This window comes from Heterodontus francisci, chromosome 2 (assembly GCF_036365525.1).
Source record: "Heterodontus francisci isolate sHetFra1 chromosome 2, sHetFra1.hap1, whole genome shotgun sequence".
Classification (NCBI taxonomy): domain Eukaryota; kingdom Metazoa; phylum Chordata; class Chondrichthyes; order Heterodontiformes; family Heterodontidae; genus Heterodontus; species Heterodontus francisci.
Genome location: NC_090372.1, coordinates 165,565,127 through 165,588,982, shown reverse-complemented (window position 1 = coordinate 165,588,982; position 23,856 = coordinate 165,565,127). Strand labels below are relative to the sequence as shown.

Below are 23,856 nucleotides of genomic sequence, written 5' to 3'. Positions count from 1 at the left end.
ACTATCTTGGATATCACCTTCCTTAGCAATGGGGCAGACCACTAAAAGAAAAGGTGGGAAATCGGCCAGCTGAAGTCACAGCAACATTTAAGAGCAATTTGCTTAGGGTCGACGCTTTCAGTGTTTACTTAACTTCCAGAAGAATGTGCTGATGGATGGGGTTAGCAGGAATTTTGTGCCTTTGTGATAAAATACTGTGCTGCATTATTTAAAAAGTTAAATTTTGGAGATACTTGTCTTAATATACATGAAAACTTTATCTTAAAATTCTGCAAAGATATAAGTTAATTGTGCAGGTCTGTGGAACATGATAATATACTTTTTTAATGTTCAGAACTTACCATCTGTGGTAGTGAGTCATGTGTTGGATCCTAACCCTGGAGAGAGAATCTTGGATATTTGTGCTGCCCCCGGTGGAAAGACGACTCATATTGCAGCATTAATGAATGATGAGGTAGGACTAACACACTGTAAATAATCTGCTTTGTGACAAATAATGGACACTTCCTTTAATGAAAAATTGAAAGGTATCTGGTTTTGCCCATAAAGGGGAGAAGGTGGTGTCGTGGTAATGTCACTGGACTAATAATCCAGAGGCCCAGGCTAATGACCTGGAAACGTGGGTTCAAATCCCATCCTGGCAGCTGGTGGAACTTAAATTCAGTTAATTAATAAATTCAATGAATAAAAAAAATCAAGAATTGAAAGCTAGTCTGACTAATGGTGCCATGAAACTATCATTGTCGTAAAAACCCATCTGGTTCACTAATGTGCTTTAGGGAAGGAAATCTGCTGTCGTTACCTGGTCTGGCCTACATGTGACTCCAGACCCACGGCAATGTGGTTGACTCTTAATTGCCCTATGAAATGGCCCAGCAAGCCACTCAGTTCAAGGGCAATTAGGGATGGGCAACAAATGCTGGCCTTGCCAGTGACGCCCATATCCCACGAGAGAATAAAAATAAATAAAGATGTGCCAACATAGCCAGCCTTTCCAATACCACCTCCCCTATCAATTATTACCCTATCCATTGCCTCTACTCTTTCTGCTTCTATTTAGTCTGATTTCCTTAGTAAACACCGATACAAAGTACTCATTAAGTATATTAACCTTGCCCTATGCCTCTAAGAATCTATTACCCTCTTTGTCCCTAATAGGCCCCACTCCACCTCTTACTACCTGCTAACTATTTACATGCGAGTAGAAGATTTTTGTGTTCACTTTTACATTGACTGCCATTCTATTTTCATATTCTCTCTTTGCCAGTCTTATTTTCTTCTTCATCTCCCCTCTCAACTTATTGTATTTGGCCTGGTTCTCATTTGAAGAATTCACCCAACATGCATCATACACCCTCGTTTTTTGTTTCATCATAATCTCTATCTCCCTCGTCATCCAAGGAGCCCTGTTTTTGGTTCCCGTGCCAGTTGCCCTTGTTGGAATGTACCTAGCCTGTATCTGAAGCATCTCTTCCTTAAAGATAACCCATTGTTTCGTTACAGTTTTTCCTGTCAGTCTTTGGTTCCATTTCATCCTGGCTAGATCCCTTCTCATCGCATTGAAATTAGCCCCCTTCCAATCTAGCCATTCTACCTTTATATTGTTCCTTACTTTTCTGCATTACAAGTCTAAACCATATGATACAATGATCACTCTTCCCAACAGACATTTGATCCACTTGGCCCACTTCATTTCCCAGCACCAGATCCAGCAATGTCTCCTTTCTAGTTGGGCCGTTAACAAAGGGAATTTTTATTCAGATCATTCAGCTAAGCCTGACCTTTAAAAAAAGATGCAAGATAACCTCAGTTTAGCATCTCTTCCAAAAGATGACACTTTTGTCAATGCAGCACTGATTCCCTGCACTGAAATGTTAACCTAGATTATATTTTTAAGTCTGTAGTAGAGCTTGAACCCACAACCTTCTGATGCAAGAGAGTGCTAGCAGCTGAGCTCAGCTGAATTTAGAAAGTAATGCTCGTGTCTTTAAATATTAAGGAATATAAGGGACATATAATCAGAAGCTACCTTCAGAGCCCTGTAAATGCCAGAAGTTGTTAGTCACATGGGCCTTGGAGATATATGGTAGTCGGTCTCCTGTGGCATTGCACGAAGCAAGTTGGAGATTATGGTTACTCTTGTAACTGTCTGATGCCTTTGTTTTGTTGTGTCTCTCACCTCTTCTACTTCTGTCTTCTCCATCACTCTCTGTCTTTTTCTTTTCTTTTTGGCAGATGGTATAACAGTGTGGTGGGGAAAGGAATCACCAGCAGCTGCAGACTTTTTTTAGGGTTGGATTACAGGCAAAATGTGGCCTTCAGTGGCTCTCTTCTTATACTTCTTCTAATCATACATGGTTCCCCTACTCTTTACCTTCCAATAATCTTCTCCCCTTCCCACCAATATCACTTCTATTACCCTTAACTCTTCCTTTTCAGCTATTCACCCATCTCCTATATAGTCCCCCTCCCTTGCTCTGCTCATTTCACTCTTTACCATCCAACCAATAAAATTTTTCCCCTCCCCTCTTTTCCTGCCACTATTTGCTAACTCCAACGGTGGTTGGCGCAAGACCAGAGACCCCTCACTTTCAGCTTGTTTCCCTTCATTCCCTCACTTGTATCTGTTTCCAGCAAATATTTTTTGGAATTCAGCTTTAAAAAAATTCAAATTAGAACAATGAAGAACCTGCCTGCCAATCTTTCTCTTTCACTCAGCTGTTGACACTAAGGAGCTCTGTGTTAAAGGTGTAAGGAATTGGCAATTTCCTTTTTCTAACTGTCAATAAACCACATCAATAATTTTTCTGCAAAATTCGACATTTTTTTAATTTGAACTAACAACATGAAATCGCTTTGCACTCTTTCTGTCTCTCGCTTTTTATTTATGCTATCTCTGTTAACCCTTATACAATTTCTGAAGTAAATAACTTTTTTTCTTAAGCACATCGACAACTCTGTTTTCTCTTTAAAAAAAACAGGTTAAATATAAATTTTACTTCAAGATTTTGAAAGTTACCTGCTTCAAAATTATTTAAAGAAAAGCTGTTAAGTAGGAATGTACTGTCTAATAGGATGTATTCCACCTCTAGATGTATATCTTCCATTAATATCACAGCTTCCAAGTATTTGCTCCATTTCCTAGCTATTAAGTCTGTCCTTCTCCCTGGCCAATGTCTGAGCCTGAACCAGACTGTTTGCAACCTTGCTGTCCTTTTAAACCCTGAGCTGAGCTTCTGACCCCATATCTGCTCCATCCCCAAGACTCCTACTTCCAGCTGTGTAACGTCATCTGTCTCTGCCCTGGCCTCAGCTCAACTGCTGCTGAAATCCTCACCCATGCCTTTGTTACCTCTAGACTTGACTATTTCCATGCTCTCCTGGCTGGTCTCCCACCTTGCACCCTCTGTAAACTTGAGCTCATCCTAAACACTGCTTCCAGTATCCTAACTCATACCAAGTTCATTCACCCATCCCCTCTGCCAATAATGCCTCGATTTTAATCTTCTGGTCCGTATTTTCAAATCCCTTCATGGCCTCACCCCTTGCTATCTCTGCAACTTGCTCCAGCCCCACAACCCTCCAACAACTTTGCGATCCTCCAGTTCTGGCCTCTTGTGCATCCCTGAGTTTCATTGCTCCACCACTGGCGGCCATGCCTTCAGCTACTTAGGCCCTCAGCTCTGGAAATCCCTGTCTGAGCCTCTCTACTCTTTCTCCTTTAAGCTGTTACTTAAAACCTAACTCTTTGATCAAACATTTGGTCACTTATTGTAATATCTTTTTACGTGCCTTGGTGTCACATTTTATTCAAGAATGCTCCTGTAAAGTGCCTTGGGATGTTCTTCTATGTTAAAGGCGCTATATAAATGCGAGTTGTTGTTGATGGAAATACAGTGAAAAGAAGATGCTCTGTTACACTGCTGTGAAATATTCTAGAGTTATTCCAGCAAAATATTACGGGGATGCTCCTTTGCTGGAGTCCTGCTGAATCTTAGAATATCATTAATAAGTAATTTCTCCATTATGTCAGTTTGTTGGTTTGGCAATTTTAATTGTTAAACAATTAGTGCTAAAGAGATTGCAGAGTCTGGATGATATACTGGGTGCTTGATGATGATTGGATACAGGTGAACAGGTTATGTAAAGGTTCAACATTTTCGAATGGATTTCATGCAACTCAACACCATAATGTACAGAACTATACAAATTAATCGTACCATGCTAACTGTTCTTAATTCAAATGAGGTTTCAAGCTAAAGGACTAAACTACTGCAGCAGTTGACTGTGGAAAAGCTGATGTAGGGCCAGGGCATTGTTTTTCAAACATGTACCAAGCTAAGGATTTCAGTCTTTTTTCATCCGGCCTTGAGCAAAATTGAGATAAAATTGCCCTTTACAGAAAAAGGCTTCTTTTCTGCTCAAAGAGATGCTTGAATTTTAGAAAAGGAACGTTTCTGAAAGTTTTTTTAAAATCATTAGTGATTTTGGACCATTTCCTGCAAGACAGTTGAGGAGAGATATGGTTAAGGTGTACAAAATTATGAAGGGCATTGATAGGTTAGATAGGAAGAAACTTTTTCCCTTAGCAGAGGGATCAATAACTAGGGGGCATAGATTTAAGGTAAGGTGCAGGAGGTTTAGAGTGGATTTGAGGAAAAAAATTTTCACCCAGAGGGTGGTTGGAATCTGGAACGCACTGCCTGAAGAGGTGGTAGAGGCAGGAACCCTCACAACATTTAAGATGTATTTAGATGAGCACTTGAAACGCCATAGCATACAAGGCTACGAGCCAGATGCTGGAAAATGGAATTAGAATAGTTAGGCGCTTGTTGGCCAGCACAGACACGATGGGCCGAAGGGCCTGTTTCTGTGCTGTATAACTCTATGACTCTATGACCTGCCCATCAGGCACTGCGCCCATTGCTTCTGCCCCAGTTAAGATGCAGTCCTCATTCTGCACGAGAGATGGGTTTGTTCAGGATGAGGTAGTCCTGCCAGGGCTATTAAGGATTCCTATTCCTACCTTCCCACAGCTGTAACTACTATCACTGCTATTCCTGGTAAAATGCTGACAGCATTTGATTGAACAGTGGCTGGATAAGAGTGTGTTATATCCTCTGTCTGTCCTAATTTTGAGGTGTACTCTGTACAGCAAGGGTAAATTACAGGCCAATTCAGAAGAGTTGTACAGTATCTGTAAGGCCTATGCAGTCTTATTTGCTGAAGTATTTAGCATATTCTTATGTATCGTGTGCATGCTTTAATTGGGATATGACTTTGGTTCCCTCTAATGGTGTTTTGATGCATTGGTTGCTTTTTGTATAAAAATAAAGGAGAACAATCTTGGAAGTGAGGAATAGGGAGAGAGAGGAGTTGAACACGTGGCTGCAGGGATGGTGTAGGAGGGAGGGTTTTGGTTTCCTGGATAATTGGGGCTCTTTCTGGGGTAGGTGGGACCTCTACAAACAGGATGGTCTTCACCTGAACCAGAGGGGTACCAATATCCTGGGGGGGAGATTTGCTAGTGCTCTTCAGGGGGGTTTAAACTAATTCAGCAGGGGAATGAGAACGTAAATTGTAGTTCCAGTGTACAGGATGTTGAGAGTAGTGAGGTCAGGGATAAGGTTACAAGGACGCAAGAGGGCACTGGCAAGCAAGAACTTGGTTTAAACTGTGTCTACTTCAACGCCAGGAGCATCTGGAATAAGGTGGGTGAGCTTGCAGCATGGGTTGGTACCTGGGATCTCGATGTTGTGGCCATTTTGGAGACATGGGTAGAGCAGGGGCAGGAATGGATGTTGCAGGTTCCGGGATTTAGATGTTTCAGTAAGAACAGAGAAGATGGTAAAAGGGGGGGGGGGGGTGTGGCATTGTTAATCAAGGAGAGTATTACAGCGGCAGAAAGGACGTTTGAGGACTCGTCTACTGAGGTAGTATGGGCCGAGGTTAGAAACAGGAGAGGAGAGGTCACCCTGTTGGGAGTCTTCTATAGACCTCCGAATAGTTCCAGAGATGTAGAGGAAAGGATAGCGAAGATGATTCTCGACAGGAGCGAGAGTAACAGAGTAGTTGTTATGGGGGACTTTAACTTTCCAAATATTGACTGGAAATACTATAGTTTGAGTACTTTAGATGGGTCAGTTTTTGTCCAGTGTGTGCAGGAGGGTTTTCTGACACAGTATGTAGACAGGCCAACCAGGGGCGATGCCACATTGGATTTGGTACTGGGAAATGAACCCGGTCAGGTGTTAGATTTAGATGTAGGTGAGCACTTTGGTGATAGTGATCACAATTCGGTTAGGTTTACCTTAGCGATGGGCAGGGACAGGTATATACCGCAGGGCAAGAATTATAGCTGGGGGAAAGGAAATTATGATGCGATTAGGCAAGATTTAGGATGTGTAGGATGGGGAAGAAAACTGCAGGGGATGGGCACAATCGAAATGTGGAGCTTATTCAAGGAGCAGCTACTGCGTGTCCTTGATAAGTATGTACCTGTCAGGCAGGGAGGAAGTTGTCGAGCGAGGGAGCCGTGGTTTACTAAAGAAGTTGAAGCGCTTGTCAAGAGGAAGAAGAAGGCTTATGTTAGGATGAGACGTAAAGGCTCAGTTAGGGCGCTTGAGAGTTACAAGCTAGCCAGGAAGGATCTAAAGGGAGAGCTAAGAAGAGCAAGGAGAGGACACGAGAAGTCATTGGCGGATAGGATCAAGGAAAACCCTAAGGCTTTCTATAGGTATATCAGGAATAAAAGAATGACTAGAGTTAGATTAGGGCCAATCAAGGATAGCGGTGGGAAGTTGTGTGTGGAATCAGAGGAGATAGGGGAAGCGTTAAATGAATATTTTTCGTCAGTATTTACAGTAGAGAAAGAAAATGTTGTCGAGGAGAATACTGAGATACAGACTACTAGGCTAGATGGGATTGAGGTTCACAAGGAGGAGGTGTTAGCAATTTTGGAAAGTGTGAAAATAGATAAGTCCCCTGGGCCAGATGGGATTTATCCTAGGATTCTCTGGGAAGCCAGGGAGGAGATTGCAGAGCCTTTGTCCTTGATCTTTATGTCGTCATTGTCGACAGGAATAGTGCCGGAAGACTGGAGGATAGCAAATGTTGTCCCCTTGTTCGAGAAGGGGAGTAGAGACAGCCCTGGTAATTATAGACCTGTGAGCCTTACTTCGGTTGTGGGTAAAATGTTGGAAAAGGTTATAAGAGACAGGATTTATAATCATCTTGAAAAGAATAAGTTCATTAGCGATAGTCAGCACGGTTTTGTGAAGGGTAGGTCGTGTCTCACAAACCTTATTGAGTTTTTCGAGAAGGTGACCAAACAGGTGGATGAGGGTAAAGCAGTGGATGTGGTGTATATGGATTTCAGTAAGGCGTTTGATAAGGTTCCCCACGGTAGGCTATTGCAGAAAATATGGAAGTATGGGGTTGAAGGTGATTTAGAGCTTTGGATCAGAAATTGGCTAGCTGAAAGAAGACAGAGGGTGGTGGTTGATGGCAAATGTTCATCCTGGAGTTTAGTTACTAGTGGTGTACCGCAAGGATCTGTTTTGGGGCCACTGCTGTTTGTCATTTTTATAAATGACCTGGAAGAGGGTGTAGAAGGGTGGGTTAGTAAATTTGCGGATGACACGAAGGTCGGTGGAGTTGTGGATAGTGCCGAAGGATGTTGTAGGGTACAGAGGGACATAGATAGGCTGCAGAGCTGGGCTGAGAGATGGCAAATGGAGTTTAATGCGGAAAAGTGTGAGGTGATTCACTTTGGAAGGAGTAACAGGAATGCAGAGTACTGGGCTAATGGGGAGATTCTTGGTAGTGTAGATGAACAGAGAGATCTTGGTGTCCAGGTACATAAATCCCTGAAAGTTGCTACTCAGGTTAATAGGGCTGTTAAGAAGGCATATGGTGTGTTAGCTTTTATTAGTAGGGGGATCGAGTTTCGGAGCCACGAGGTCATGCTGCAGCTGTACAAAACTCTGGTGAGGCCGCACCTGGAGTATTGCGTGCAGTTCTGGTCACCGCATTATAGGAAGGATGTGGAAGCTTTGGAAAGGGTGCAGAGGAGATTTACTAGGATGTTGCCTGGTATGGAGGGAAGGCCTTAGGAGGAAAGGCTGAGGGACTTGAGGTTGTTTTCGTTGGAGAGGAGGAGAGGTGACTTAATAGAGACATATAAGATAATCAGAGGGTTAGATAGGGTGGATAGTGAGAGTCTTTTTCCTCAGATGGTGATGGCAAACACGAGGGGACATAGCTTTAAGTTGAGGGGTGATAGATATAGGACAGATGTCAGAGGTAGTTTCTTTACACAGAGAGTAGTAGGGGCGTGGAACGCCCTGCCTGCAACAGTAGTAGACTCGCCAACTTTAAGGGCATTTAAGTGGTCATTGGATAGACATATGGATGAAAATGGAATAGTGTAGGTCAGATGGTTTCACAGGTCGGCGCAACATCGAGGGCCGAAGGGCCTGTACTGCGCTGTAATGTTCTTAAAAAAAAAGTAGCCTTAATTTTGTTTATTGTCTACTCATCAATTAAGAAAAATATAACTCCACAAGTTAAATGCTTCTACTATATGGCATTGTTGTCCTGTTGTCTGCGAAAAATACCCATGCAACAGAATTATTTGTTGCAATTTAGAAGGTTAACACATTCTTAACAATTATGGAGAAGTGTGAAGTTGTAAGCTTTAACTTTCTCTGTTAATAAGTGGCTCAGCAGATGAAATGTCCCATCTTTTAATTTACTAACCGAACATTAAATCTTCCAATCAAATTCCATGAACAGTTTGACACCAATAAAAGATAAAGAAAATTACTGCAGATGTTGGAACCTGAAGCATTAACTGTTTTCCTTTCTGCACAGATGTTGTTTCGCCTGCATTTCTGTTTTTGATTTTTACAGTAGAAAAGATAATTACCAAAATAGTATTATTATCTCATTAAAATTTGGAAAATTTACTTTTTCAACAGGGGGAAGTGATAGCAATGGATAAGATTGCAAATAAGGTAAAGAAGATAAAGCAAAATGCTGAGAACTTACAGCTGAAGTGTATAAAAGTGTTTTGTTATGATGGAACTAAAGCCCTGGCAAAGGAAGGAATTTGGGCTGAGCAAGGTAAGAAAGAAAGCAAGCAAGAATTGCGTAGTGTTAGCACAGAGAAGTTGAGATTGTGTTCGTGTATTAAAAAGCTTCATATTCAAAGTAACTTCTTTGTGCTAAGGATATGACAAAGCGGTATTTAACATTCAGAGAATGTCTAAGTGCATTTGGCAGTATTTAGTTTTTATATTTTTAAAGCTTTACAACACTTCCGTTGGTACACAGTTGTGTTCTCCTGCCTAAAATGCATTATAGGAGAAAGAGGAATTCTGGTGGTGAAAAAGACAAATGTTAATTTTTTTTTCAATTTCGATTTCTCTGCAGCACATGACAAAGGACAGGACTTCAGTCCAGAAGTTACTTTGAAAACTGTTACCAACAGAAAATCATTTTTAATTTGTAATGTTTCTTATGCAGTACTTAAATTCAACTCAAATGATATATAATTATTCTTAAATTTAAGAATTTACTAATTATGTTCAGTTCAAGCTACACAGCTAACTATTTCTGATTTCTGCAATAGGGCCTCCATTCCTACCAGAATCTTTTGATCGTGTACTTCTGGATGCACCTTGTAGTGGATTAGGTCAGAGACCAAATATGGCCTGTGATTGGAGCTTAAAAGAAATCACCTCTTATCCGCCATTGCAGCGCAAGTTGTTTCGAGTGGTAAGCTTTCCTTTTATAGCGTGTGGTAAGTTCTCTATGATTTATATAACACTAACATAATTGGTAAAAGAGTTCAGTGAAGACCCATCTTATGTACTTTCTTGCAAAAAAAAACTCCATTTATTTTAAGTATTGCCTTCAGACTTGGACTTTTTTGCTGTTTTTTTGCTTTGTAAGCTCCACTTTTACTAATTAGTAAACTCAGCTGTGGTCAGAAGTTGATATATATATTTTAAAAGTACAAGCAATCTTAAGAGGGGCACTAGGGGTCTATAATTTTACTGTAGCTTCTCTTGTAATCTAATTTGTGATCCATAACCCTTATTCCTCCATTTAACAGTTAATAGAGAGAGAAATTCAGGAAGGTGCTTTGAATCTAATATATACTCCCTAATAGCTCAGTGGTGAAATCCACCTTTAGGTGCTGGTCGTGGAGGATGACTGCACCAGAGCCAATGGGAGTGGAGTGGAGGAGATATGGACTGGCGCTTGGAGTGGGGATCCCTTATCGATATATGGCCGGTGGAGTGGTCATTCCCTGGGGTCTGCCTGCCCTGTTTTTGCCACATTACTGGGCGATGGCAACTCTCCTTGCCAGGTTTTCCATGCTTCTCTCCTCCTCTTCTGTTCTGCTTTACCATTTACACCTCTACTGGGTCAGTCTCTTGTTTCTATACTTGTCGCATTACTACCCCAATGACCTTGCACCTTCAACCCTTTTGTCATTTAATTACTCCTGCCCTTTACTCTATCATAGACTTTTCCAATTTGTTCTTCCCTGCTCCCCTTTTCCCTGGCTCTGTATTGGCTTAAAAGATGTTCATCTTCCAGTTCTGATGGAAGGTGAAACATTAAAACAATGATTCTCTTTCCACAGATACTGCCTGGCATGCTGAATGTTTCCAGCATTTTCTGTTTTTATTTTATATTTCCAGCATCTACACAGTTTTGCTTTTATTTTATATTTGTCTCTGGTTTCTAACTGTGAAGTATTTTCTTAGGCAGTCAACTTACTAAAACCTGGAGGCATTTTGGTGTATAGCACCTGTACAATAACATTGGCAGAAAATGAAGAACAAGTTGCCTGGGCACTCAATTATTTTCCATGTTTACGCCTGCAGCCACAGGTGAGTGTTATTCACAGTATGTAAATACCCTAGTAAATGCAGCTTATGAAATAATGTTTTCCCCAGGTTGATAGGGACTGTATTCTCCAGTAAAACAGTTCTTGTGATTTGTGCATTTTAAATTTGTTTTTAAAAAGCTTGAAAATTACATAATACCTGTTTAATTTATCAAATTAATTGCTGAGATGAAAAGTTGTCAATTTTGAACTAGTTGACCTCCCTGCAGACAGGAAGTCAAATCGAAGTGTAATCTTCGGAGGATGCAGGGTCGGTGGTGGGGGAGGGTAGTGGGGATAACTGGAATGTAATTGAGTCCCCATTTTAAAATCATGCATTCTTTTCTTAGTTGAAAATGTCAACTGAAAAGCAAGTAACAAAGTGTGACTGGCACTGGTTATTGCAATTAGATTGAGAGTCTTGGCGCTAGTTCCACCCCATCACCTGGCATGAGGGCAACATCACTTAGAAATCTAAATTATAGACTGCATCATAAGTCAGAGGAAAGAAATTAGAGTCTGAGTCTCAGTCCATTCCATGAATCTGATGAAATGAATCTGACATTTAGTGAGATTTATGTTCACAAATCCTATCTACAATGGAGTTCGGTAAAGTTACTCACATTTCCAAATGTACCAGGGCTCAGAACCAAAAGCACATACAGGTTAGCAATTTTGTTCCTAAAACCTTCATATTTGCTGCAGATTATGTATTTTATCCCTCTGTTTTACAAGTAGCATTCTCTGGGATAAACTGAGAACAGAAAGAGATATACCTGTATTCCAGTCTCTGCCAAACCCCTGCTCTTTCTGTGAGGCCCAGCCACTTTCCCCTTCTTTGTTTTTTTTACTGGGGAGAAAAGGATAGTATCAAAATAATTGGGCAGGCGGGTGAGGGAGGGGGAAAGAAGGTTCACCGCCCCAGATGTGCAGCAAAGAGAAGTGATAGGGATGCTGTTGATGGGCAGGGAAGGGTCTGTGGCTGGAGCACTGGCTGCTGATGATAGCAGGGGAGGGGGACAGCTGAGGCAAGGGATTGAGGGTGGTGGAGGTATGAAGCAGACTGGAGATCAGGAGAATGGGCCTTAATTTATATATACTTACTTAATAAAATTATGAACCACTCTAGTGTTTAAGAAAAATAAGCAGAATGTTTACCACAGTGTTTGTGGGGTTTTTTCATCATTCGTTGGATGTGGACATGGCAGGCTAGGACAGCAAATATTGCCATCCCTAATTGCCCTTGTGAAGGTGGTGGTGAGCTGCCTTCTTGAACTGCTGCAGACCATGTGGGGTAGGTACACCCACAGTGCTGTTAGAACGGGAGTTCCATGATTTTGACCCAGCGACGGTGAAGGAACAGCAATATGGTTCCAAGTCAGGATGGTGTGTGGCTTGGAGGGGAACTTGCAGGTCATGCATTTGCTGCCCTTGTCCTTCTTGGTGATAGAGGTCGTGGGTTTGGAAGGTGCTGTCTAAGTGCCTTGGTTTGTTGCTGCAGTGCATCTTATAGATGGTACAACTGCTGCCATTGTGCATCTGTGGTGGAGGGAGTGAATGTTTGTGGATGGGGTGCCAGTCAAGTGGGCTGCTTTGTCCCGGATGGTGTCGAGCTTCTTGAGTGTTGTTGGAGCTACACCCATCCAGGCAATTGGAGAGTATTTCAACACACTCCTGACTTGTGCCTCGTAGATAATGGACAGGCTTTGGGGAATCAGCAGGTGAGTTACTCGTCACAGGATTCCTAGCCTCTGACCTGCTCTTGTAGCCACGGTATTTATATGGCTACTCCAGTTCAGTTTCTGGTCAATGGTAACCCCCAGGATGTTGATAGTGGGGGATTCAGCGATCGTAATGCCATTGAATGTCAAGAGGAGATGGTTAGTTTCTCTCTTGTTGGAGATGGTCATTGCCCGTCACTTCTGTGGCACAAATGTTACTTGCCACTTATCAGCCCAAGCCTGGATATTGCCCAGGTCTTACTGCATTTCTACACGACTCCTCAGATACTGAAGCAGTCCGTGAATGTTGCTGAACATTGTGCAATCATCAGCGACCATCCCCACTTTTGACATGATGATTGAAGGAAGGTCATTGATGAAGCAGCTGAAGATGGTTGGGCCTAGGACACTACCCTGAGGAACTCCTGCAGTGATGTCCTGGAGCTGAGATGATTGACCTCCAATAACCACAACGATCTTCCTTTGCATTAGGTACGAGTCCAACCAGCGGAGAGTTTTCCCCCTGATTCCCATTGACTCCAGTTTTGCTAGGACTCCTTGGTGCCATACTTGGTCAAATGTTGCCTTGATGTCAAGGGCAGTCACTCTCACCTCACTTCTTGAGGTTAACTCTTTTGTCCATGTTTGGACCAAGGCTGTAATGAGGTCAGGAGCTGAGTGGCCTTGATGGAACCTAAACTGAGTGTCACTGAGCAGGTTATTACTGAGCAAGTGCCGCTTGATAGCACTGTCGATGACACCTTCCATCACTTTGCTGATGATCGAGAGTAGACTGATGGGGCGGTAATTGGCTGGGTTGGACTTATCCTGCTTTTGGTGTACAGGTCATACGTGGGCAATTTTCCACATTACTGGGTAGATGTCAGTGTTATAGCTGTACTGGAACAGCTTGGCTAGGGGCACAGCAAGTTCTTGAGCACAGGTCTTCAGTATTATTGCCGGAATATTGTCAGGGCCCCATAGTCTTTGCACTATCCAGTGCCTTCAGTTGTTTCTTGATATCAAGCAGAATGAATTGAATTGGCTGAAGACTGGCATCAATGATGCTGGGAACTTCAAGTGGAGGTCAAGATGGGTCATCTAATTGGCATTTCTGGCTGAAGATTGTTGCAAATGCGTCAGCCTTATCTTTTGCACTGATGTGCTGGGCTCCCCCATCATTGAGAATCGGGACATTTGTAGAGCCACCTCTTCCAGTTAGTTGTTTAATTGTTCACCACTATTCACGACTGGATGTGGCAGGAGTGCAGAGCTTAGATCTGATCCGTTGGTTATGGGATCCCTTAGCTCTGTCAATCTCATGCTGCTTACACTTTTTGGCATGCAAGTAGTCCTGTGTTGTAGCTTCACCAGGTTGACACCTTATTTTGAGGTATGCCTGGTGCTGCTCCTGGCATGCCCTCCTGCACTCTTCATTAAACCAGGGTTGATCTCCAGGTTTAATGGTAATGATAGAGTGGGGGTTATTGGGCCATGAGGTTACTGATTGTGGTTGAGTACAATTCTGCTGCTTCTGATGACCCTCATGGATGCCCAGTTTTGCATTGCTAGATCTATTCGAAATCTATCCCATTTAGCATGGTAGTAGTGCCACACAACACGATGGAGGGTATCCTCAATGTGAAGACAGGACTTTGTCTCCACAAGGACAGTCCGGTGGTCACTCCTACCAATGCTGTCATAGACCGATGCATTTGCAGCAGGCAGATTGGCGAGGACGAGGTCAAACATGTTTTTCCCTCTTGTTGGTTCCCTCACCACCTGCTGCAGACCCAGTCTAGCAGCTATGTCCTTTAGGACTCGGCCAGCTTGGTCAGTAGTGGTGCTCCTGAGCCACTCTGGGTGATAGACATTGAAGTCCCCCACCCAGAGTACATTGTGCGCCCTCCAACTGGTTTTCAACATGGAGAAGTACTGATTCATCAGCTTAGGGTGGGCGGTAGGCGGTAATCAGCAAGAGGTTTCCTTGCCAATGTTTGACCTGATGCCATGAGACTTCATGGGGTCTGGAGTCGACGTTGAGGACTCATAGGTCAACATCTTCCAGACTGTATGCCACTTTGCCACCACCTCTGCTCCACTTCAGGAGGAGGCCGAGATGGATCATCCACTCAGCACTTCTGACTGAAGATTGTTGCAAATGCTTCAGCTTTGTCTTTTGCACTGATGGGCTGGGCTCCCCCATCATTGAAGATGGGGATATTTGTGGAGCCTCCTCCTTGTTTAATTGTCCACCACCACCCGGGTATGTCCTGTCCCACTGGCAGGACAGACCCAAGGATGGTGTGGCGGTGTCTGGGACATTGTAAGGTATGATTCAGTGAGTATGACTATGCCAGGCTGTTGCTTGACTAGTCTGTGGGACGGCTCTCCGAACTTTTGCACAAGCCCCCAGATGTTAGTGAGGAGGACTTTGCAGGGTTGACAGGGCTGGGTTTGCTGTTGTCGTTTCTAGTACCTAGGTCAATGCTGTGTGGTCCATCCGGTTTCATTCCTTATTGACTTCATAGTGGTTAGATACAACTGAGTGACCTGCTAGGCCATTTCAGAGTCAACCACATTGCTGTGGGTCTGGAATCACATGCAGGCCAGACCAGGTAAGGATAGCAGATTTCCTTCCCTAAAGGACATTTGTGAGCCAGATGGGTTTTTACAACAATAGTCAATGGTTTTATGGCCCTCATTAGACTAGCTTTTTTTAAAATTCCAGATTTATTAATTGAATTCAAATTCCTTCTGCCATGGGTCTCTGGGTTACTAGTCCAGTGACAATACCACTAGCAATAGCAGCACTCTACACCTTTGAATGGTGTAACATTAAGGGCATAACAGCTCAACAATTTACAATTGTATTTTGGGATAGATTGGCTCCCTATTTGGAATGGTAAATTTACTGTATTTATATAGCACCTTTTACATAATAAAACATCTCAAGGTGCTTCACAGGAGCAATATAAGGAAAAATTTGACACTGAGCCACATAAGGTAATATTATTAGGGCAGATGACCAAAAGCTTGGTCAATGAGATAAATTTTAAGGAGTGCCTTAAAGGAGGAAAGAGAGGTGAAGAGGTTTAGGGAGGGAGTTCCAAAGCTTAGGGCCTTGGTAGCTTAAAGACCTGATCACCAAAGGTGGAGCAATTAAAATAGGGGATGCTCAAGAGATCAGAATTAAAGGAGTACAGATATTTGAGCAGATTGAGGGGCTGGAGGTGATTACACAGATGGGGCAGGAGTGAGGTCATGGAGGAATTTGAAAACAGGATGAGAATTTTACAATTGAGGCGTTGCTTAACCAAGAGCCAGTGCAGGTCAGCAAGCACAGGGGTGATGGGTAAACGGGACTTGGTGCCAGTGATGACACAGGCAGCAGAGTTTTGGATAACCAAGTTTATGGAGAGCAACACGTGGGAGGCCAGCCAGGATGGCTTTGGAATAGTCAGGTCTGGAGGTAACAATGGCATGAATGAGTCCAAAGGAAGGGCTTTTGGGGTGTGAAATAAAGGAAATCCTACCTATTCAAATTGATGGAACAGTAAAAGCTGTACTGATTTATGATCCATGTACCATCACCCTCCATAAATATTAATAATAAGGTAGATAAAAGTGCTGCCAAATCCCTCATATTGCCAAGTAGAATTATGCGAGCAATCACTGGCATTTATATAGGCAACATAAATTAAATGGTACAATTTCAAACAGGATTCAAGAACAGAGACACCTGAGGATGTACGTACACAAATTCTTGAAGGTGGCAGGAAATGTTAAGAAGGTTGTTTAAAAAGCATGCAAAATCCTTGGTTTTATAAATAGAGAAATGAGACGAGAGTTTAACACACTCAAAACTCATTCATTTGCACCGAGTTAAAATCAGACCCATGGAATTCAAAAGCAAGGAAATTATGCTAAACCTTTATAAATCATTGGTTAGCCGTCAGTTAGAGTATTGTGTCCTATTCTGGGCATCATACTTCAGGCAGGATGTCAAGGCCTCAAAGAGGGTGCAGAGGAGCTTTACTAGAATGGTACTGGGGATGTGGGACTACATGGAGAGACTAGAGAAGCTGAGGTTTTTCTCCTCAAACCAAAGAAGGTTAAGGGGAGATTTGACAGAAGTGTTCAAAATCAGGAAAGGTTTTGATAAAGTAAATAAAGAGAAATTGTTTCCAATGGCAGAAGGATTGGTAACCAGAGGATGCAAATTGAAGGCACTTGTCAAAAGCACCAGGGACAACATGAAGAAAATCTTTTTTACCCATCAAGTTGTTAATGACCTAGAGTGCACAGCCTGGAAGTGTGGTGGAAGCAGCTTATAAAAGGGAATTGGAAAAATATTTGAAAGGGGAGAAACGGGTGGGAACAATTGGTTAAAAGCTTTTTCAAAGATGACCTCCTCCTGTGCTGTATCATTCTGATAACTAAGAGCTTGCTCAAAGACATAGGTTTGAAGGAATGTTCTAAAGGAGAGAGTTGGAGAGGTGGGTAGGTTTAGGGCAGGAATTCCAGAACTTATGGTCTATACAGTTGAAGATACGGCCGCTGATGGTGGGGCGAAAGAAGTGGGGGATTCTCGGGGTTGTTAGAGGCCACAGAGATAGGGAGGGGTGAGACCATGGAGGGATTTCAACATGAAGGTGAGAATGTTAAGGGGAGAAAGACCTGCATTTATATAGCGCCTTTCATGACCTCAGGGCACCCTAAAGTGCTTCACTCCAATGAAGGTGAGGTGAGAGTGACTGTCCTTGATAGCAAGGCAGCATTTGACTCAGAGTGGCATCAAGGAACCCAAGTAAAATTGAAGTCAACGGGACTAAGGAGGAAAACTCTCCACTGGCTACAGTAATAGCTAGCACAAAGGAAGATGGTTGTGGTTGATGGAGACCAGTCATCTTAGCCCAGGCCTTCGCCACAGGAGTTCCTCAGGGCAGTGACCTGTCCCAATCATCTTCAGCTGCTTCATCAATGACTTTCCCTCCATTATAAAGTCAGAGTGGGGTTGTTCACTAATGATTGCATACTGTTCAGTTCCACTTGCAACTCGTCAGATACTAAGCAGTCTGTGCCCAAATGCAGCAAGACCTGGACAACACATTCAGGCTTGTGCTGATGTGGCAAGTAACATTTGCGCTGCACAAATGCCAGTCAATGACCATCTCCAACAAGAGAGAGTCTAACCATCTCCCTTTGGCATTCAATGGCATTACCATCACTGAATGCCCCATCATCAACATCCTGAGGCACCACTATATACTTTCCTCCAGTCCAAAAAAAAACAACTGTTCACCACTGCTCTCTGATTTCTTTCTTTTAGCCAATTTCAGAGCCATTCTGCCACTGTCCCTTTAATCCCTTGAACTTTAATTTTGCTAGCATATCTGTTATAAAGTACATTATCAAACACCTTTGGAAGTCCGTACACAACAACAACCGCACTACCCTCATCAACCTTCTCTGTTACTTCATCAAAGAATTCAATTGTTAGTCAAACAGAATTTGACTTTAACAATTAAAAACAGAAATACTCAACATCTCTGGACTGACAAACTGAATTAACGTTTCATCAGCATCCTCTTTTTTTGTGAAGACAGTTACAAAGTATTCATTTAGTACTACACTATGCCCTCTGCCTTCACAAAATGATCTCCTATTTCGTCCCTAATTGTCCCTATCCTTTGACTACTGTTTTTACTTCTTCTTCTTCTTTGGCCTCCTTGTCTCGAGAGACAATGGGTAAGCGCCTGGAGGTGGTCAGTGGTTTGTGAAGCAGTGCCTGGAGTGGCTATAAAGGCCAATTCCAGAGTGACAGACTTTTCCACAGGTGCTGCAGATAAAATTGATTGTCGGGGCTGTTACACAGTTGGCTCTCCCCTTGCGCTTGTCTTTTTTCCTGCCAACTGCTAAGTCTCTTCGACTTGCCACACTTTAGCCCCGCCTTTATGGCTGCCCACCAGCTCTGGCAATCACTGGCAACTGACTCCCACGACTTGTGGTCAATGTCACAGGACTTCATGTCACGTTTGCAGATGTCTTTAAAACGGAGACATGGATGGCCAGTGGGTCTGATACCAGTGACGAGCTCGCTGTACAATGTGTCCTTGGGGATCCTGCCATCTTCCATGTGGCTCACATGGCCAAGCCATCTCAAGCGCCGCTGGCTCAGTAGGGTGCCTCGAGGACTTCTGTGTTGGAGATATGGTTCTGCCACCTGATGCCAAGGATTCTTCGGAGGCAGCGAAGATGGAATGAATTGAGACATCGCTCTTGGCTGACATACGTTGTCCAGGCCTCGCTGCCGTAGAGCAAGGTACTGAGGACATGGAAGACAAAAGTCCGAATGTTTTTACTATATTTATATGTTTATAAGATTTTTGGGTTCCTTTTCATGCTACCTGCTAATCTGTTCTCATACACTCACTTTGCTCCTCTTATTTCCTTTTTTCCCTTCTCCTTTGTACTTTCTCTATTCGGTTCTGGATCTGGTCTTCTGTTGTGTAACTGGAGGAAACTCCAGCTTATTCAATGCAGGATGTCAGTCAAACAAGAGGAGGGTTTCATGGGTTGATCCTTGGGCCTCCCAAGGTAATGGTTTGACGGCTGGAAGAGAATTCATTAATAGAGATAATCTGGCAACAACAGAGAGGTATGAGTACATGCAGGTGAAGACAGTGCTGTTGAGCTGGACAATAGAGGAGAGGCATTGTGAAGGTTGACGTTGTTAGCCATGTCAAAGTTGGCAGAGAGGAGAAGGGATAACGCGCCCTGGTCACAGTCACCAACAATGGGAAATTGGGTGGTCAGCAGTTTAATGGAAGTGGGATAAAACAAATATATGATGGGTCACATAGACAAAATGGACTCAGAAGGAAATTATGGGGGTGGGGGTGCAGATGGTGGGAGAGAAACTGAAAATATACGGGGGAGGGGGCAGTGCTAGTTCGAGGGAGCTGTGGGGAAGTTTGGCTTCGTGGACAAGGGAAGGCAAGAGAAGCAGAATTGGCAACTGAACAGATGGTTGCTACCTTCATGACAAAGTAGTGCATGAGCTCCTTGCATTTGTTATTCAGCTCATATACTACTGAGACCCTCATCCATGCTTTTGTTGCCCCTTGACTTTACTGTTATAATGGACTCCTGGCCGGTCTCTCACTCTCTACCCTCCATAAACTTGAGGTCAACCAAAACTCTAATGCCCCTGTCCTTACTAGCACCAAGTTCTGTTCACCACCACCCCACTCTCACTGACCTACATTTATTCCCGGTTAATCAACTTTATAATTTTCACTTGTTTTCAAAACCCTCCATGGCCTAGCCCCTCCCTGTCTCTGTAATCTTCCTCCAGCCCTACAACCCTTCGAGATTACTGTGTTCCTCCAATTCTGGCCTCTTTAGCATTCCTGATTTTAGTTGCTCCACCGTTGGCGGCTGTTTCTTCAGCTGTCTTGTCCCTAAGCTTCCCGAGGGAATTCTCCCCTGAAACCTCTCCACTTTTCTTTACTCCTTTAAGATGCTCCTTTAAAACCTACCTCTGTGACCCCTGCCTTAATGTCTCCTTTTGTGGTTCGGCGTCAAAATTTTTGTTTGATAACGTTTCTGTGAAGCAGCTTGGGATGTTTTACTACATTAAAGTTGCTATATAAATGCAAGTTGTTGTGGTTAGGGTGGAGAGTGAGAGAGAGATGCACAAAGACTTTTGATAGTGGAGAAAATAATTCTTTTGCTCTTCAGAATGATCCTAGTGTAGAGGAAAGTGAGGTCTGATGGAGCTTGTGACATTTGGAAAGATAAGAACCAGATTGTTTCTGTAGATGGCAGTCTCTTTTTCCTTCTCATTCCTGGAACAAAACGAGCTGTGATTCTATCCACCCAGCTTTTCTTAGTAATATGCATTATTCCAAGCCTGGGTGGACAAGCTACTCCAAATATTTTGCCACAGGTCACTCTGTCGTCTGTAGCTGGAGAGAGAGATTGGCTTGATGTTGTAATGGCATGACCGCTCAAGACAAAGCCCCCAATCAAAATATATGATTCTGATTGTGGTGGGAGCAATGCACTGTCAGCTCAGTCCCGTCACTCCACAGGTCGCATACGTATATTCTTTACCTTTCCCAAATCAAAGAAAGCCACAGCTGAATTGAACACTCTAGTAACCCCCGAATGAGGCAAACCAAAGCAGGTATCTTTAGGTATTAACAAATTAACTGTTTATTAGAAAAAAACTAAAAAATCTTAAACACTACTAAGATAAACCAGTATCTAAAAACCTTACAACTTACTAAAAAAAAATATAACTCCCGTATTCGCATACATATACCCAAACAAACAGTGGTTTGGTGTTTAATTAGCTGCCCGAAAAATTAGGAATAACAATAAAGTCTTTGCAGGTTGACATTGCTGCAGAAATGGAATCTTCCCAATGTAGAAACGGTCCAAGGTTGCTTGAAGTCTTTGCAATTGCCCCTGGCGAAATGAAACGTCATTCCCGAAATGCGTTTCATTACAATGTAAAAAATGGAAATTGAAAAACACTAACTTGACTTACCTGGGAGCGGAGCGGCGACTGGCGGACCTGCGAGGAAGCTGATCCGGAGCAGCGGCAGGCTCCCTGTGTTTCTCGGCACGCGCTGAGACTCAAAAGAGGGAAAAAAAGACTTACAGTGACATTAGGGGAAATCTGCAAGGTGATTGGTTGGGTAAGTAACAGCTGTTAGTCAATTTTAAGAGCTTAAAAAAAAAGGGGAAAGTTGTTTTTTTTTTAAAAAAAGACCTCAAGTGATAAAAGTGAGTGCTACTAGTATGGTTTTTTTAAATTAGTGTAATTTAGATTGTAGTGGGTAGTCTTTGGAGTAGAACAAGGCCCCTCGTGTAATTAGTATTTTTTAATGAAGGGGGTAACTAATTAATCTAAAGGTAAGTCATGGCAGGAGAGCTCGCACCCGTGATATGCTCCTCCTGCGCCATGTGGGAAATCAGGGACGCTTCCAATGTCCTTGATGACCATGTGTGTAGGAAGTGTATCCATCTGCAGCTACTGGCTACCTGCATTACGGGGCTGGAGCTGCAGGTGGATTCACTGTGGAGCATCCGCGATGCTGAGGATGTCGTGGATAGCACTTTTAGCGAGGTGGTCACACCGCAGGTAATGGCTGCACAGACAGAAAAGGGATGGATGACCACCAGGCGGAGTAGTAGGCGCAGGCAGGTAGTGCAGGAGTCCCCTGTGGCCATCCTCCTCTCAAACAGATATATCACTTTGAATACAGGTGGGGGGATGACCTCCCATGGGAAAGCAGCAACAGCCAAGTTTGTGGCACCACAGATGGCTCTGCTGCACAGCAGGGAATGAAAAGGAGTGGAAGAGCTATAGTGATAGGGGATTCTATCATAAGGGGTACAGATAGGCGTTTCTGTGGCCGCAAACGTGACTCCAGGATGGTATGTTGCCTCCCTAGTGCTAGGGTCAAGGATGTCACGGAGTGGCTGCAGGACATTCTGAAGGGGGAGGGTGAACAGACAGAGGTCGTGGTGCACATTGGTACCAACGACACAGGTAAAAACAGGGGTGAGGTCCTGCAACAAGAATTTAGGGAGCTACGTAGCAGATAAAAAGCAGGACCTCAAAGGTTGTAATCTCTGGATTACTCCCGGTGCCACATGCTAGTGAGTACAGGAATAGGAGGATCGAGTCATAGAGTCCTGGAGCCGTACAGCATAGAAACAGGCCCTTCAGCCCACCGCGTCCATGCCAACCATAATGCCTATCTATACTAATCCCACCTGCCTGCATTAATTCCATATCCCTCTATGCCTTGCTCATTCAAGTACCTGTCCAGATGCCTCTTAAATGTTGCTACTGTTCCTGCCTCCACCACCTCCTCAGGCAGCACATTCCAGATACCCACGATCCTTTGTGTGAAAAATTTACCCCTTTAATCCCCTTTAAACCTCCTCCCTCTCACCTTAAATCTATGCCCTCTAGTTTTAGTCACCCCTACCATGGGAAACAGACTCTGGCTATCTACCCTATCTATGCCTCTCATAATTTTATATACCTCTATCATGTCTCCTTTCAGCCTCCTTCGCTCCAGGGAAAACAGATCCAGCCTATCCAATCTCTCTTTATAACTCAAGCCCTCCAAACCAGGCAACATCCTTGTGAATCTTTTCTGCACCCTCTCTAGCTTAATCACATCTTTCCTGTAGTGCGGCGACCAGAACTGCACACAGTACTCCAAATGCGGTCTAACCAACGTTATGTACAATTTTGTATCCAATTTGCTAGCTCACCCTGGATCCCATGCGTTCGAAACTTCTAGACCAGCCTACCATGCGGGACCTTGTCAAAGGCCTTGCCAAAGTCCATGTAGACAACATCCATCGCCCTGCCCCCGTCAATCCTTTTGGTCACCTCCTTGAAAAACTCAATCAAATTCGTGAGACATGATTTCCCACACACAAAGCCATGCTGACTATCCCTAATCAGACCGTGCCTTTCCAGATGCATATAAATCCTGTCTGTCAGAATCCCTTCCAATAACTTTCCCACCACTGATGTAAGGCTCACCGGCCTGTAGTTCCCTGGCTTATCCCTGCTGCCCTTCTTAAATAAAGGCACAACATTAGCTATCCTCCAGTCTTCCGGTACTTCAACCGTGGCTAACGATGATACAAAAATCTCTGCCAGGGCCCCAGCAACCTCCTCCCTTGCTCCCCATAGCATCCTAGGATACACCTGGTCGGGCCCTGGGGATTTATCCACCTTAATGCACTTCAAAACCTCCAACCCCTCCTCCTTTGTAATGTTGATATGCTCCAGGATATCGGTGTTCCCTCCCTTGAACTCACTAGCTTCCATGACCTTCTCCACGGTAAATACGGACGAGAAATATTCATTTAAGACCTCGCCTATTTCCCGTGGCTCCACACATAGATTGCCACGCTGATCCTTAAGGGGACCTACTCTCTCCCTAGCTACCCTTTTACTCTTAATATACTTACAGAAACTTTTAGGATTCTCCTTTATCTTATCTGCCAGGGAAATCTCATGGCCCCTTTTCGCCTTCCTAATTTCCTCCTTAAGTGTAGTCCTACATCCCTTATACTCCTCGAGAGACTCGCTTGATCCCAGCTGCCTATACCTGATATATGCTTCCTTCTTTGTCCTGACCAGACCCTCAATATCCCTCGTCAACCAAGGTTCCCTAAACTTGCCAG

General features: G+C 43.5%; 1 protein-coding gene across 8 annotated transcripts in view; it reads left to right on the top strand.

Moving 5' to 3' along the window:
- Nucleotides 1-23,856, top strand: part of nsun6 (NOP2/Sun RNA methyltransferase 6) — a 79,021-nt gene that overhangs the window by 30,183 nt on the left and 24,982 nt on the right. For all 8 annotated transcript variants that reach the window (XR_010969081.1, XR_010969079.1, XR_010969078.1 and 5 more), the window contains 4 exons: nt 335-454; nt 8,982-9,126; nt 9,635-9,780; nt 10,782-10,907. Coding sequence is in view for 5 of the 8 variants with exons in the window: in XM_068013443.1 (XP_067869544.1) it covers nt 335-454; nt 8,982-9,126; nt 9,635-9,780; nt 10,782-10,907 (537 nt within the window). In the remaining 3 variants the exon portion in view is untranslated. The remainder of the gene's footprint in view (nt 1-334; nt 455-8,981; nt 9,127-9,634; nt 9,781-10,781; nt 10,908-23,856) is intronic.